This window comes from Lycium barbarum, chromosome 4 (assembly GCF_019175385.1).
Source record: "Lycium barbarum isolate Lr01 chromosome 4, ASM1917538v2, whole genome shotgun sequence".
Classification (NCBI taxonomy): domain Eukaryota; kingdom Viridiplantae; phylum Streptophyta; class Magnoliopsida; order Solanales; family Solanaceae; genus Lycium; species Lycium barbarum.
The window spans coordinates 35,851,196-35,868,764 of record NC_083340.1 but is presented as its reverse complement, the minus strand read 5'-3'; the positions used below and the strand labels follow the sequence as shown (position 1 = coordinate 35,868,764).

The window sequence follows — 17,569 nt, the reverse complement described above, 5'->3', positions numbered from 1 at the left end:
AATAAGCTCAAAAAAAAATAATTAGGCCCATTTAACTTAGCTTATCTAAAGCAGCTTATAAGCAAAAAAAATAAGTTAGACTACTCCAACTTATTTTTTTTAGCTTATAAGCTGCAAACAGCTTATAGGCATAAGCCCATCCAAACAAGACTCTAACTTATTTTTTTTTGGCTTATAAGCTATTTTCAGCTGTTTTAGATAAGCTAAGTTAAATAGGCCCAATTATTTTTTTGAGCTTATTTTAATCACAAAATGACTTTAAGCTAACCGCCAAACACTAAAAAAAAAAAAAAAAAAATTAAAAAAGCTGAAAATCCAAACGGGCTCCGAATATATTCGTACTGCTGGCTAGAAAGTAGTAGTTGACATATTTAAGAGTTAGTGATAAGCTTATCGTTTTCAAAAAATAGCTTGTTAACCTTCTTGGTCCTCTTCATTAATTATACTAGTAGTAGTTGATTGTATCTGACAATGATTGGTGCTCTATTCATCATTGGACTGTCAATTGTCACCGCCGTTGACGGCCGTGATGTGCTGAAGTTACCATCTGAAGCATCAAAGTTTTTCAGTGGTGGATATGATGATTCCATGGGTAGTAGATGGGCTGTGTTGCTTGCTGGATCAAGAGGTTTCTGGAATTACAGGCACCAGGTTACCTTACTCTAAATTATTCCCTTGCCATAGTTTAGCTTTTACCTTGATATAGTTTGTTTTTGTTTTTTTTTGGATTTTCTTTTTTGGAAGACAAAATGATTGAGTAGCAAACAAGAATAGTCAAATAAATAGATGAACACAAGTCAAAATGATTGTACTAGCTTTGAAGTCACTATTAGTTACACTTACCAGTAAGACCCGTTTGTTAATTGAAGGTAGTATGAAAAAAAACATATTTGTAATTTACTTAAACTAAGATAAAGCCTAAATTATATGTGCTATATACTTTATTTTTGTGAATTTTATAGAATACTTATTGGAAGAACCCTTTTTCCAGTTCTTTCATCTTTGAGAGTTCTGGGAATTTCAGTTTAAGTTGTAAGCTTGGACTTTTAAGATAAAAGTGTGGTCCTGCCTTTTTTTTGTGTGTGTGTGTGTGAAGGTAAATGGCTCTAAGTTCTGCTCTCCTACTTCTGATTTTAGTTCCTGAATTATCATAGGCTGTAGAACTGTACTATCAAATCGTAGTTTTTCCAAAATGAATTAGTTTAGGTTTCCTTAGCCTTGAAGTCGTCGAAACTGAAATTTAAAGGCCTACAATGACTTTCAGCACCTTTAACCCGTTCCAATGGCGCCCGCTCAGGTATATACCCTTTGCAATCTGTCCACTACCAAAATAACTAGACTCATGGAAAAATCGGAACATATGAGGTAGCAATTGTGACGGATCGGACTCTGGAGAAGCAGCAAGGGAAATAGGTTAATGGTGGCTGAAGCCAGCTAGCTGACTTTGCTACTGGAAGAAGTGAATTACTGAATGAGCAAATGTGTCTACATCTGACTTCTTTTGAATTAGCTCATTACTAATGTGAATATAGAATCTTTTGATCAAATAGTACACTGGGGATACTGTAAATTAACATTGTCTTTATCTGGAAAAGCTTGAATAGTACTTTGTATCGAGATCAGTTAGAATGCCATAATTCCACTACCTTCTGGCCCATTAGGCGAGTCTGATTTTGCTTCAGTTGAAAGACTAATTTTTGTTCCATAATAGTAGATATACTGATTTATTTGGTTAGACATGGAAGAAAACTTAAAATGGACCTCAGAAGATGCTGGTGTTATGGGAATAATGCACTGTTTTTTATGACCTCTTGTTTCTACTTTGCTAACAAGCCTTGTCAATTTTTTATCTTTTGTACCAGGCTGATGTTTGCCACGCATATCAGTTGTTGAAGAAAGGTGGCCTCAAGGATGAGAATATTATTGTTTTTATGTATGATGACATCGCTCATAATTTTGAGAATCCTAGGCCAGGAATCATCATAAATAGCCCTAGCGGTGAGGACGTTTATAAAGGAGTTCCAAAGGTAGGTTCTCAGGCATGAATCACCTCTAAAATCTTTAAACTGTCATTTTTACTCTACTCTGATAATATTTCCCTATGGCAGGATTATACGGGGCATCATGTTACAGTCAACAACTTCCTTGCTGTTATCCTTGGGAACAAATCCGCTCTTACTGGAGGCAGTGGGAAGGTGGTGGAAAGTGGTCCAAATGATCATATCTTCATTTTCTACAGTGATCACGGTGGTCCTGGGGTGCTTGGTTAGTTCCTGCATGGAATTTATGATACCTCTCAATTAGTGCCTGTTAGTTACATTATCACTATAAGACTAGACAAAAACAAAAGTGTGGTTACTTGAAAGGAGGCAGTTTTGTTTTTGTTCAGTTGCTATTCTATTTCACTTGTGTAGGATAAAATATAGGATATACTTAGCTTTATCTCTGTTTCTTGTTTGCTTTAGATATTACTCCCTCCGTTAGATTTTATTTGGCGGTATTTAACTTAGCTTAGAGTTTAAGAAAGAAAGGATTTTTGACACATACTAAAAGTACCCTAAGAACTTGTGGTGATGATGACATTTCTATGACTGTAAGAGCATGTCGTTAAAGGGTAGAATGGGAAGCTCAAAGTAAGGAGCTTCCAATATTAAAAACTTGTCATACTTTTCGAAAAAATAAAAAGGAAAAAATGTCAGAATATATAATAGAACAGAGTATTTACTAGCGAGTTTGAATTTGCTGTTTAATTTTTCAATATTTTAGTTACATATCGTGACAGAATCTATGGCTTGAAAGTTGAAACACACTCTATCTATCATCCCTTTTTCTTCTCAATTTGGAGTTTTTTAGGCAATTTCCTTGTTATGCAATAAGCTTGGTATTTGGACACACCATGGTATTCAGTTTCATGCGTAGGAGTAATCAAACTGTAGGAGTAGTTCTGTGGACTGAATAGACTATATATTTATTTTGACAGGTCACTTGTTATTAGGAATAGAGCAATGACTATGTAGGTTATTATTTTTTATGCTTATGGGTTTGGTAGTTACTATAAGTCTGCAACTCTTATTCTTATACTTTCACAAACCAGGGATGCCTAGTGGCCCTTATCTCTACGCTGAGGATTTAATTGATGTCTTGAAAAGGAAACATGCGTCAGGGACATATGAGAGCTTAGTAAGTCACTTTTGTCAGTTCTTTCTCCTTCTGTCACTTTCAATTTTCTATACGTGGAGGGTCAGATTTTTGTGATCAATTCGGTTGACGCAGTATACTTATTGTTATGCCCCTTAAATGATCTTCAGGTCTTTTACATTGAAGCTTGTGAGTCTGGGAGTATATTTGAGGGCCTTCTTCCTGAAGGTCTTAATATCTATGCAACAACAGCATCAAATGCTGAAGAAGACAGTTGGGGAACCTACTGTCCAGGAGACTATCCAAGTCCTCCTCTAGAATATCAGACCTGCTTGGGTGACTTGTACGCTGTTTCTTGGATGGAAGACAGGTATTTCCAGAGGCTTTTTGATGTTCTTTCCGACCTCCTTTCCGTTTCTCCTCTTTTGTTTACAGCTTACTAGTTTGTGAGCAGGCGACTTGCCTATGCAAGTGGCATGTCTTTGTTTCCTATGGTTTGATGATATAAATTTGGAAGATTACGATTTACAGTTCTTTTAGGTGGTTATTTTTATGGTTTATGTAATGTAATTCTGCCTTCTATTGACTAACTATGATCTGTCTACATGAACAGTGAAAAACACAATCCCCAAGCAGAAACTTTAGGAATGCAATATGAGCTGGTAAGAGTTTCTTGATGACTTTACTAAAAAAGAAAAAAGAAAAGGTTTCTTGACGAGTGTGTTTGTGGACTTGAAAGGAATTTTGGGCTTCTCTGTCTCCTTTAGTTTTTCAATTATTTTGGTTTGAGAAGGGGCTCTTCTTAAGTGGTAAGCAGAATAGCTGACAAACCTTACTAGGGGATATTATAGATGCCTTTACGATCTGCACTTGCTCTATTATTGCTTAAAAGAGGCCTTTGAACATTATACCCCGTGGAATTAGTTGAGGTGCACACAAGCTGGCCCATGACACCACAGTTATTAAACAAATTAGAAAAAAAGAGGCCTTTGAACATCCTTCTGCGGGCATCCTGATTTTGTAGGTTAAAAGGAGAACTGCCAACTCGTTTGCGCATGCAAGTTCCCATGTCATGCAATATGGTGATCTGAAGCTAAGGGATGATCCTCTTTCCCTTTATTTGGGGACCAATCCCGCAAATGATAATTACACTTTTCTGGATGAGAATTCCTCAATGCTATCCTCAAAGCCTGTTAACCAGCGTGATGCAGATCTCTTGCATTTCTGGGACAAGGTATGCACTAAGCTCCTTTATGCAGTGTAATATTCTGATGTAATACTTCAAATGTCAACTTCAAGTTATTTGACTGACTTCACTTGTGTTACTAAATCAAGGGAACTGCATAATAGTATGAGTGCAGCTAATTTTTCTGTTATATGTTATTATAAGATCCCTGCTTCAACTTTTTTTACCCTATAAGCTATTGAATATTGGATTAATTAACAAGTAAAGGTAAACAGCATGGTTTGAGATATTATTATGGGTCAGAGACTTTTATAATCAAGATGCACTTGATAGGAGGAAATATTTATGAGTTTATCTAAGAGATAGTATAATAATGCTTAGTTTTGGTTTAGTTTCATGATTTCTGTTAATCAGTGAAGACAGCTATTGTAGTTATCAGTCTATCACTTCATTTGATCAATCATACATCTGGATATTTATCATTAGATGCAACTAATATCCAATTCTTTTCTGGATATTGGTAGTTCCTCAAGGCTCCTCAAGGCTCAGATAGGAAACTTGAAGCCCAGAAGCAGCTGACTGAAGCTATGTCACACAGAATGCACATAGACGACAGCATTGCACTTGTTGGAAAGCTTCTATTCGGGATTGAGAAAGGTCCTGAGGTGCTGAATAAAGTCCGACCTACTGGCGAGCCTCTTGTTGATGATTGGGACTGTCTTAAATCCTTTGTAAGCATAATCTAAATCTTTATTCAAATCATTTACCTTCCAAATCTTCACCTACCTAATGCAACAATGACTTCGGGGGTAGGGAGGTCTTTTTTTAAGGGAAAAGGGTCAAATATACCCCTCTATTTTATTTTATTAGCCAACTTTATCCTCCGTTATTGAAAGTGAACAAATATACGCCTGCCGTCAACAAAGTTTACCCGTACCCCTATTTGGATGGAAAACCCCAAATCAAATTAAATTACCTAATTTTAAAAAAATTACCCAATTCCTTCCACAACCGGCCCGCCCCGACCCAACCCCGATTTCATCTTCTTCTTGAAGAAGAATGCTCAAAAAATTTGCGCCAATCTCCTTCAATTCTCAATCAAATGAGCTCAAATTTTAGATGCAACTTCCTCAAAATTCAGTGAACAAATCCCAACCACCAGTTTCTTCAAACAAAACATTGAATTAACAATGAAGCAATAGTTGGAATGAAACAGATGCTACAACGACTAAAAAATCTCAGTAGCACACTTTACCTCCTTATCAACAGCCAATGCAGTATAGACAATGCGAGCATTTTCTTCAGATCCAAGATCTACTTCCAAGTTGCTGCAGAAAGTATACCTCATAAAATTCACTTCTTTGCATAGGAATATAAATCAAAAGTGCATTAACACAGAGTATAACTCATTATTGCTAGTGCCTAAATTTCACAAATTTGCTACTCTGTTCTTCAGTTCTGATTCTTGAGTTTAAGAATGCATCAAGTTCCCATATCATGCCAAATGGAATTGTAGGTGGAAATATATGCTAATTTTGATTCACAAAAGAACAGCAAAGAAACTAACAAGCTTTCTCAGTGACGAAATTCAGTACGACACTTTCCAAATGTTTTCTTTGCCAACAAAGCTAATACTTCTTTTTGAGGTAAAATTCGCAATCTTGAGACTACAAGTTCATTTCGAGTTCAGTGTTAAGCTTCTCTATAAGTATCTCAATTCCGAGATTTTTTTTTTCTTTTTGGTAAAGTGAAGCTTAAGGTTCAATGGTGATAAAAAAAAATAAAAATCAATGTTTGTTTGAAGAAATTGGTGGTTGGGATTTGTTCACTGAATTTTGAGGAAGTCGCATCTCAAATTTGAGCTCATTTGATTGAGAATTGAAGGAGATTGGCTCAAATATTTTGAGCATTCTTCTTGGAGAAGAAGATGAAATCGGGGCCGGGTCGGGTAGTGGAAGAAATTGGGTAATTTTTTAGAATCAGGTAATTTAATTTGATTTGGGGTTTTCCATCCAAATAGGGGTACAAGTGTAAACTTTTGTTGATGGCAGGGGTATATTTGTTCGCCAGGGGTATAGTTGTTCACTTTCAATGGAGGATAAAGTTGGCTAATAAAATAAAGTAAAGGGGTATATTTGACCCTTTTCCCTTTTTTTTTTTTTTTTTTAAACTATACAGAGCTGTTCATATAATGTGACAATTTGTGTCTTATTCCCCAGGTTTTATTTAGATACAACAACTTGGGGATCACCTGTCAGTTTAATTCTAGATGAATTATGATTTTTCTGCTTAAAGTTCTGCTTATCCTAGATGTAAATGCCTTATCCTTTTTCAGGTAAGAACATTTGAAACACATTGTGGATCATTATCCCAGTATGGAATGAAACATATGCGTGCCATTGCTAACATGTGCAAGGCTGGTATAAAAATGGAGCAGATGGCCAAGGCATCAGCACAAGCTTGTGTGAGTATTCCTTCCAACTCTTGGAGTTCACTTGACGAGGGATTTAGTGCGTAGGACACAAATTTCTGGGCTCTCAGGGTATCATCATCTTGGCATCATTGTCCTCATGTTTATCTATATGTACAATGATTGTACATATGCCATTTAGAATAAAAAGGATAGTACATATGCTTCTTTCTTAAGATGTTACTGATCTTGTATAAGTAAAGCCAACAAATATTTATCACTTTGTTGTGTTAATGCATTGGATTGTGACGAGAGTTTTTTATGTACAATTGATAAGCCTAACTCACTACCTAGGAATTTAAGAACCACGGTAATTGTACTTAATACGAAAATGTAAAAACGACCATATTTGAAATGTTTTAAACTCGGTATTTGTATTTCTCTTTGTAAGTTCTCGCCTACCACCGACCTGAGTATAGATGATAATGAATACAATCTCTGAAACATAAAGTGCAACATGGTTACTTGGTATAAACTTTTTTCATTTTTTTCATTTTTCGATAACAAGTTAGTTGGTATAATCTAATAATGGTGGACATTATTAAAAGTTTTCGTAGAATTTAAGATTCCTTCATCCTTCCCTCAGAAAATCTGAAGACTATACATATAGTAAATGAAACTTTGAGAGAGATTCTAGTGGAGCTCATTGTAAATGGATAACAAAGTATCAGGTGTGCTTGTTCAACCTTTCTTTCACTTTCTTCTTCAAGTTACCCTTTAACACTTGCTGATTGTCATTTATGCCAGTGGATAGGGAGACTTTGTTTTCCTTTCTTTTTGTAGTAATAGCGTGGTTGCGCGGGCTAGCCGCTTTTTAGCCCTATAATTGAAAAATAATCACTATCATAGAGTTTCAAATTTCAGAGGTGAAACTCCATAATATATTCTAGAGTTTCAGACTATTTTTCAATTACATAAGCTAATAGTGACTATTTGTGAATTTTGTCCTTTTATTTTTCTCAAAAAAAAATAAAAAAAATATGGGCTTTTGGCCAAACTTAGTTGGACCATAGGTTCGAAGCTATGTGAAGAAGGCGCTCTACCTTCCTCCCAACTTAATACCAAGCTCCGTCAACTATAAGATTCAAATGCTTGACGTGCTCCTAATCACACATCAAATAACAATGCATGTCACGTGATGCGTTGTTGCTCCTAAACCAAAGCCCTAGGGCTCAATGGACAGGGAGACTTAACACCATGATGAAACAAGATTAAGTGCTTTCTTTGGCTTATGAACTGATCCTTGGCTGAGTGCTTGAGCACTTCAGAAAGAACTCCAAAGAAGCAATCAATATGATTAAAAATGCTGTAAATGATCAGTATTTGGACATGCTGCAAAGAGTATTTTAAGTAACAAGTTTAACAAAACGACGAAAAGAATCTGTCATATGAAAAGATTGCAAGCGAGGCCATAAAGATAATATGCTATGCAATGTGCAGAATATAATATTGATATTAAGAATCCGTCTTTTGTCATTTAAAAGAAGTTTAACGATAGGTTATATAAATTAGAAATCGACAGAGTATTTTTATTGTCTGCTAAGTGCTATCCAAGAAGAGAGAGAGAGAGAGAGTTAGATTAAGTGACTCACAAACAGTTTTGGATTATTTTTTGCATTTATGTTTTAGAAAATATTTATGTTAGTTCCACGAAATTGTGTTTCAGTTTTTTCTTATTCTTGAATAATAATTTTAGTTTAATTTTAAAATGAAAAAAATACTTCAATCCAAACGATGCTAGTTGATGATGAAAAGTCATTGCAAAGCTTCTATAGACTATAAATAAACAGGTTAGCAAGATTTGGTTCAACAAACTAATAGAAATACCTTATTTGTGTCCCTTTTGGTTTCGGTCTATTCCATGTCTTGTTGCAATAATTCTAGTCTCTCTAATCGGAGAATTGGTGAAATCGCTGTAGAACGACAATAATTGTGTCCCTTATTTGTTGCAATTATTGTCTTGTTCACGACAATAATTTTGGCTTCCAATTCGAATCTTTTACGTGATTGTTTAAATAACGTTAAATATATACTCTGTCTGTCTCAATTTATGTGATATACTTTCCTTTTAAGTCTGTCTAAAAAAGAATGATACATTTCTAAATGTAGAAAGAATTTAACTTAAAACTTCTCATTTTATCCTTAATGAAATGATTTAGAGCCACACAAATATCTATGGCTTGTTTTAGACCACAAGTTTCAAAATTCTTTTTTTTTTCTTAAATTCCGTGCCTAATCAAACTATATCACATATTATGTAAATAGCGTTAAATATATACTCCCTCTATTCACTTTTACTTGTCCACTATTTCATAAATAGATTTTCACTTTTACTTGTCCACTTTCGCATATCAAGAGAAAAATTATTTTGTTTTTCCTTTTTTGACCTTAGCATTAATTACTTATTCTAAATTATTTTTCAAATCCAATGCAATTATACATCAATTAATATGGATATCATGGTAAAATATACACTTCATTTATTATTTCTTAAAAAGTGTGTAAACCGCGCACAGTTTTTACTCAAAAATTACGAGGCTGTATTTGCCACCACTTTGGAAGTGTTGCACTCCATTGTCTAAATGAGAAATAACAATATTTATAATAATAATAACAGACTTTTTTTTTTTTGTATGAATACATCGAGATATAAGGGTTAGTATTGTTGTTTTCACTTTTGATCCGTTCAATTTAGCATCACCTAACCATTCTTTGTTAGTAGGACAGCCATGAAAATCAAATATTTTTACTTTATTTGGAATTTTAAAGTTGGAGTTGAAGATGGAGTTTTATTTGATTATAGTTTTTGCAAAGATTATTGTTTGAATGTATTGAAAATGAAAAAAGTGTAAATAAGATTTTAGGTGTTTTTCAAATTTTAAATACAACTTCTGATTAGGAATTTTCATGGCCAAACGCTGATTTCCAAATAAAGTGAAATAATTTTCCGAAAAAAAGTGAAAAATTATCATGGCCAAACGGGTCTTAGTTTGCATCACTAGTAACTAAACTAAATATGAAGAGAAGAACAATATAATTTTTCTTTCGGAAAAGGGTCAAAATTACCCCTGAACTATTCGAAATAGGTCACTTATACCCTCCGTTAAATTTTTGGGTCAAAAATACCCTCGCCGTTACCCGATGAGGCCACAAATACCCCTCTGGTTAACGGCCTTCCACTTCATCCGATGTGGCAGTGCCACGTGGAAAATATTATCCACGTCATCCTTTTGAATAGTTCAGGGGTATTTTTGACCCCCCCCCCCCACCCCGCACCCCCCAAAAAAAAAAAATTTAACAAAAGCTTTGAATTTTTTTCTTTTTTCACCAGCCACCCTCACCCCCTCTCCCAGCCACCCCCCACGCATCACCCCCCCCCCCCCCCCCCCCCCCGAATTTTTTTTTTAAAAAAAAGTTTGATTTTCTTTTTGTTTTTACACCAATCCCCCCTCGTCCTCCCACCCCTCAGCACCCACCCCCCTCCAAAAAAAATACATAATTTCTTTTCAAGATTTTTTTTTTTGGGTGGTGGGTGGTGCAAAAAATCAAAATCAAAAACTTTTTTTTTTTAAACAAAATTAAATTTTTTGGGTGGGTGGGTGGAGTAAGAAACAAAAAAAAAAAAATTCAAAACTTCTTTTCAAAAAAAATTTGGTTTTAAAAAAAACGTTTTGAAAAGTTTTTGTTTTTGGTTTTTTGCCCCCCCCCCCCCCCCTTCCCCTCCCCAATTTTTTTTTTTGGTTTCTTACTCCACCCACCCACCTAAAAAAATTAATTTTGTTTTTGATTTTTTACCCACCCACCCACGCACCCACCACCCAAAAAAAAAAAAAAAATCTTGAAAAGAAGTTATGTATTTTTTTTGGGGGGGGGGGGGGTGAGGGGGTGAGGGGTGGTTGGTGAAAAAAAAAAATTTCAAAACTTTTGTTAATTTTTTTTGGGGGTGGGGGGTGGGGTTGGGGGTCAAAAATACCCCTGAACTATTCAAAAGGCTGACGTGGCCGTCCACGTGGATAATTTTTTCCATGTGGCACTGCCACATCGGATGAAGTGGAAGGCCGTTAACCAGAGGGGTATTTGTGGCCTCGTCTGATAACGACGAGAGTATTTTTGACCCGAAAATTTAACGAAGGGCATAACTGACCCATTTCGAATAGTTCAGGGTATTTTTGACCCTTTTCCCTTTTTCTTTTACCGCCTCCGAAAATAGCCTCGAAAATGTCCAAATAATATTTGCATGTCTGATATGTTGTAAGGCACTTAAATAGCAAAATATTTTTTGTCTGCTTCGCTGAGATGCTGGACGCCAACATATTTGCCAAATTTATTTATAGTTCAATTAAATCAAAATCTGGTCCTTCTTTCGTCCATATTTGTCAAACTAATTAATTTCGGAGAACATTGCATTATAATTTTTATAAATCTAGTATTTTTTTAAAAGCACGTGACAAAAAATGGCATATATTATTTTACTATTATATATAAGGGAGAATTCTCATTTTTTGTAGTCCTCACATGAATTTTTATCCCTTTTTACCCTTACTTGAAATTTTTATGACTTTATAAATTGTCACACATTTTAGTAAATTTTAAGAACTTTTAAGGCTTTTTATGCCACTAAAAAGATGATGTCAAGGAAAATGTTATAGTGACCCCATAAAACATACTCATACATATTTGAGTTTTTTATGTGAAAATATTACTAAACTTTTTTCAATGTATCATTGTTAAATTCTTTTAAAATTTATCAAAAATGTAACTAATAGCCCTTTCCTTTCAATCAAAAATGAAATCCGTAGTATGGTAGTTAAGTAATCAAATTTTACGTGTGCGCACTTTTAACATAAAAATATCTAATAAATTGTCACGACCCAACCCCGTGGGCCGCGACTGGTGCCCTACAGGGACACCCCAGACAAACTCACACCCATATCATCGAAATCAGACTCGTCCAAACACAACATACGATATTCAGACTCAACATCGTAATCAGACATCTACCGAATACTGATCCTAAGCAGTCGCCCGTACAGATCAAACAAATCGCAAATCAGAAAAGAGGCGGAATGTACTTCGCCAAATTTTCACACACACACATCCGAAGGGTGGCGGAATGTACATCGCCCCCAAAAGCATACACATACATACAAAATCAGAGGCCGACTTGGCCATAGCAGTGTACGGGCCGCTTAAGAACACAAAACAGGCTCACATACGAACACACCGGACCCACGACCCACGAATCTGACTACAGGCCTCTAGACAAAACAGAACATAAGACATATGAACATAGGACGGGACAGGGCCCCGCCGTACCCACTCATCCAAGTATACAGAATACAGACACAACAAAAGATATGTACCAAAAGTAGGCTCCGGATCAAGGGGAGCTCTCCAACACAGCAGACTGAGTAGCCTAAATCGGAGGACCACCCAGACAAGCTTCTGTACCTGCGGGCATGAAACACAGCCCCCGAAGAAACGGGGGTCAGTACGGGAGAAGTACTGAGTATGTAAAGCAGAGGGTACAGAAATCACAACACAGCTGGAGTCAGAAAGAACAAACACACCGACATCGTAGACAAAGCAAACCTGTGCGGGAGGCGAACGTACAAATGCAAATCAAATCATGCATAGGGTATAGGAACGTGGTCACCCCCCCGACGCTGGTGCCACAACACATCATAACTCCAGAAGTTTTCAAATCTCCGTACAGTCTCCAGACACATCATATCACACACACATCATATCATCAGAACATATCAAATGCCATATCACATCATAACTCCATAAACGGTAACCGGCCCTATGGCGAGGCCTCGGAAACCGTAACACATCATAACTCCCGAATATATTATAGCGCGCACGATCACAAAGTCGGCCCGGGTACCGACGAACGAAGTCACAACAGACAGCACGAACAGAGTAGTGCAGAAACCATATGCATATCAAAATAATTTGTCGGACTCAACATGTCGTTTACATATAGGTAGATACTGACGCCAGAAGGCTCGGAGTAGGAATCGAATTGATAAAAGTAGGCATATAAAGGTTACGAAGTTCCAAACTGTCAAATTCGTAAGAAGAACTGTTTATAAGTCATTTTCCGAAAATCTCACATCATTCAAAGTACAGAACGTACATTGATGGCATAGGAAGTTTCAAACACATCTTTGGGTCATAAACAGACGGTTGCGGATCATAACGGACACAAACGAATCAAACAAACCGAATAAGGGGAGCCTCGGGGCTCGCGGGCCCACCTCGGGTCAAATTGAGGCGGCGGACACAAATCGCAGATTTTTGGCTCCATAGAGTCATTTACAAAAGTTTCGAAGAGTTTCGGACTCAACAACACAAGTTATGGAGGTACGAGCGTTCTTTTACCCAAATGGGACCAAAAGGTTTCAATCGCGCTGAATGAATAGTGCTCGAACTTGAACCTCGATTTCCGAGAGCAGAGTTATTCCCGTGATTCCGAAATTTACCTAGTTGGTCTAGGACATGCCAAAAGAATGAGAGGTAGGCTTTACATACCTGGTTGGCGCCTTACACTCCTCAAATCGCAATTCCCGTTTCGTCTAGAAACTGCAAATGGTCACTTTTACCAGTTACTATTCATGAGAATCAACACTTTAGTCTTTGGGCTATATTTGGCTACCGAAATTTTGGCAGCACTTCCCCTATAAATCTAACACCCCCGAGACTTAGCTCGGCTCAAAATACAACGACAACAACAACCCCAAACATCATTAAACCATACAAACCACAATCATACTACATTAACTTCAAAATTTTACTTTAATACATGAGTTGGCAAATTCTTGATTCAACTTCAAAATTCCAACTCTATTTCCACATTAGTCCATTCATTCACTCATTCTCAATTATTCAAACACACTACATACAAGTTCCAAATCACATACAAACATCCCCAAAGTTCACTACTTTCCAATTTTCATTCAAAACACCAAAAGTTACGACGAACGTTCTAACTTGCGTCGTTTCATTCCAAATTCGTTATCATCAACCATAAATCTTATTTAAAGTCTTTAGTGTCATAAATATACTATGATATACACAAATATACCAAATGTATACGCTTTCCGATAACGTCCGAAATTATTTTCCAACACCAAATCAATTCTCCAAACATTCATTTACGTTATAAAGGTTACAACGACACCTCAAACGACTAAACGGAATTAAATTCACATGGTCTTGCACTACATACAAGCCACGGCCAAACACACTCTTTTTGCACACACATGCCAAGCACAAACACAACACCATTCCAAAATCTTCATGCTAATTCAATCACTAACACATATGTACCCATTTCATAACATAAAAACATTGAAATCTTACCTTAATCTTAAGATCCCGATTTGCCGCAAACGAGCACCTTACGCCAAACTAATTGTACCCCGTTGAAGAGGGGCTCGAGTACTTCATAATACGTTAAGGACAAGGATTTTTAGATCACCACAAAGCTAGCAAATTTTTTTTTTTTTCTTTCCCTATACCCTTCGGCCGAGAGCCATTTTTTTCTTGTTCTTGAATTTTTTTCTTTTGTTCTAGATAATTATCCATTACAATGTGATATATATCCACTTATAGGTCATGTGCATAGCACATGACCTTGATGGAATGGGCTTGGGCTTGCCCCCCCCTTTGGCCGGCCACTTTCCTTCCTTTGGGCCTCAATTTTTGTATTCCATTTTCTTAGCCCAATGCATAAAATGTCCCGTTTTGTAATTCCCGAAACTAATTTCTAAAATTCCAAATTCACCCTCGGCCTTCCCCGAGGTCTTGACATTAATAGTTTCATAATCAACACGAGCATAGCAACTTGAATCAAATTATTTCCTCGATACACACAAGTCTTATTTATTTCATGATTTCCCGTTATACGAAAATACGGAACATAACATAAATTACTATATTAAAAGAGGAACTATATTATTTTTATACATATTCTAAAAATGTTTGAAAAACATTGTATTTAAAGAAATATAATTTTGATACAGTAATAATACTAGACAATTGCAAAAAGTATAATTTTTACTGTTAAAATATTTTGTAAAAAAAGGGATAATATATTTTATATAATTTAGGAGTGAGAATTTTTTTCATGTTAAAATCGACTATTTTGTCCTAAATTATATAACATATTAATTATCCGGTATTTTGCAAAATAGTTTTGGTAAAAAATAAGTTAGCCAATATGAGTTCAATTCAAAGAACTCAACGAAATTAATTTAACATATGAAAAACTCAATTTGGATCATCGGGGACTTAATCTCAAAAAATTAAATTAGAAGAGCTTACAATTATTAATTTTTTTCCTAAAAAAAATCTAATATGTAAACTCAGAAAAATGTTTTCCGATAATATGCATTTTTATACTTTAATATTTTAGAAGTCTTTCGAAAACGTCAAACTAATGTTATAAGAATAAAAAACCAAGAGAAGATTTTTTAAAAAAATATCTACAAATTGAATATTTAATGTCGGTTTGGGCCCGAATTTAGCTGGGCCAAGTGACACTACTCTTGTAGAATAAATGCCAAATCAGTGAAAGAAACCATGCTAATTGGATGGTGAAGCCCCTAGCTTACAAGATTTGCTGCTAATAAGAGATCTTCAATTGATATGGATGGTGTCTATGACACCCCAATAGGCGGAACTGGCTCCTCTCCTGGAGTCCGGAACCAAAATGATCCAAAAAAAACCTTTTGAACCAAAATATCCAATAAAAAAATATGTTATTAAAGTACTTTTAACGCAGTAATTTATTGCGTTAAAGGACTTAATCATAATGACACGGTTAAGTCCTTTAACGCAGAGGTCCCCCATTTTTTTTTGCCTCTTTCTTTACACTTTTTTTATGTACTTTAGCATAGATTAATCATTCTTCGGGACTCCAAAACTTCAGTATTTTATATAGAACCCTACTTATTTTTGTGCGATTAATAAGGTAGGCTCAACACATCAAGGATAAGTAAAACTTCGGATTGTCGTTTTAGTTGTTGAAAAGTGTTCGGAGTCCTTTTTTTTTAGCTTTAAGTTATTTATATTTTAGGATTTCGATTTACGCGTGTGATGTTTTAGTCAAAATTGCCTCCTTCATACCAATCTCAAAATAATTAAATTGCATCATTCTTAACAATATGAAAACACTTAAACTTGTTCATTAATTTGGAAACCTAACTTAAAATACAATCATCAAAGAAAGAAAAAACTTAAAATACATAAGCCTACACATGCCCTGGAGTTGATCTGCAATGGGTAGGACATGGGAATTGGGTGAAGAATTTGAATACTCGAATAACCCGAATGAGAGATACAATCAACGTTACAACAATATGATGACAGATGAGTGGAATTGGCGTGTTAGGGAGGCTGCAACACTGGAACCAAACTTGAGGTCACTAGGGCTTAAACGCCAAAAAAAAAGGTACTATGTCAATGCCTCGTGGCACTCCATAAGAGTTGAATTTTGCTCTTAACCGTTTTCGCGAAGAGAACAATCAGATGAAAATACGTTGCCTCATGGTAGAATATAGTCAACATAGTTATGTCAGATTCAGATCCAAGTAGGATGTGGACTGTGAGACGTCCGATGACGATGATTCCCCATGATATTATAAATAGTTGTACTGTATTAAATAAAGTTGGTGGGGTCATAGTCATGATCCCACAACCTATTGAGTTTGATACCTATATAAAGAGCCTTTTGCTACTTAGTATCTACTTAAAATTCAATGCCGAATAGTAGAAATATAGATTGTTCGGTATTTTTTTCCACAGGATTCAAATAGCAGTGGTGATGACAGCTTAAATCAAAGCAACTATTTCGGTGATTCCTCAACCAATAACAGTGAATTTGTGCTAGACGATTTCAAGCCCCACCTTTTAATAGAGCGTAATGACGATTTTTGCGAGTTGAAATATTCAGATCCACGTGAATATTATTGTGGTTTACGTCGCGAATGGGCATATCGGTACGCCGAATCACGTCTTGTTTGTGACTTGGAAAATCTCAACGCTCAAATCCTAACAACCTTCTCAATGACCATGCGTCGAGTAGGTCTAGAAACATGCGAGCTTGCCGTACAAAGGTTTAGAAAAGAAAACAACAGAATGCTAGCAAGACGTTGTAAATTTTACATGCTAAAGTTGGCCGAAGAACAAGCATCATCAATAGGTAGAGAATTAACATCTACTGAAAGAAGATATGTCTTAAGAAACCCAAAATATTGTTCTGAGGACGACATTGAGGACTTCAATTCCGATGATGATTAAGAATATTGTGATTTTAATTTTATGTTTAATTTATGATGATGTTTTAATTTGAAGAATATTAGTATGTTTAGCAGCAGATCAACTCAAGGGCATGTGTAGGTTCATGTATTTTAAGTTTTTTCTTTCTTTGATGATTGTATTTTAATAACTTTGGGTTCTAATTTAATGAACAAGTTTAAGTGTTTTCATATTTTTAAGAATGATGCAATTTAATTATTTCGAGATTGGTATGAATGATGCAATTTTGACTAAAAAATAACACGCGTAAATCGAAATCCTAAAACATAAATAACTTAAAGCTAAACAAAAATGGACTTCGAGCACTTTTCAACAACTAAAACGACAATCCGAAGTTTTGCTTATCCTTGATGTATTGAGCCTACCTTATTAATTGCACAAAAATAAGTAGGGTTTCTATATAAAATATTAAAATTTCGGAGTCCCGAAGCATGATTAATCTATGGCTA

The 17,569-nt window shown here is 35.6% G+C and overlaps 1 protein-coding gene across 1 annotated transcript; it reads left to right on the top strand.

Moving 5' to 3' along the window:
* The first annotated feature begins 340 nt into the window (after positions 1 to 340).
* Positions 341 to 7,048, top strand: LOC132635869 (vacuolar-processing enzyme-like). The gene is made up of 9 exons (XM_060352453.1): positions 341 to 651; positions 1,863 to 2,027; positions 2,109 to 2,265; positions 3,095 to 3,180; positions 3,309 to 3,508; positions 3,752 to 3,800; positions 4,163 to 4,372; positions 4,849 to 5,055; positions 6,660 to 7,048. Exons 1-9 carry the CDS (start codon positions 472 to 474, stop codon positions 6,840 to 6,842), a joined length of 1,437 nt encoding a protein of 478 aa, XP_060208436.1. The 5' UTR covers positions 341 to 471; the 3' UTR covers positions 6,843 to 7,048.
* The last annotated feature ends 10,521 nt before the right edge of the window (positions 7,049 to 17,569 follow it).

What these genes read in the sequence shown, in the direction of transcription:
- LOC132635869 (XM_060352453.1), top strand. Translation starts at nt 472, where the DNA reads ATGATTGGTGCTCTATTCATCATTGGACTGTCAATTGTCACCGCCGTT. An exon ending in TCTGGAATTACAGGCACCAG is followed by an intron (nt 652 to 1,862) that starts GTTACCTTACTC and finishes CTTTTGTACCAG; the next exon opens with GCTGATGTTTGCCACGCATA. An exon ending in GTTTCTTGGATGGAAGACAG is followed by an intron (nt 3,509 to 3,751) that starts GTATTTCCAGAG and finishes CTACATGAACAG; the next exon opens with TGAAAAACACAATCCCCAAG.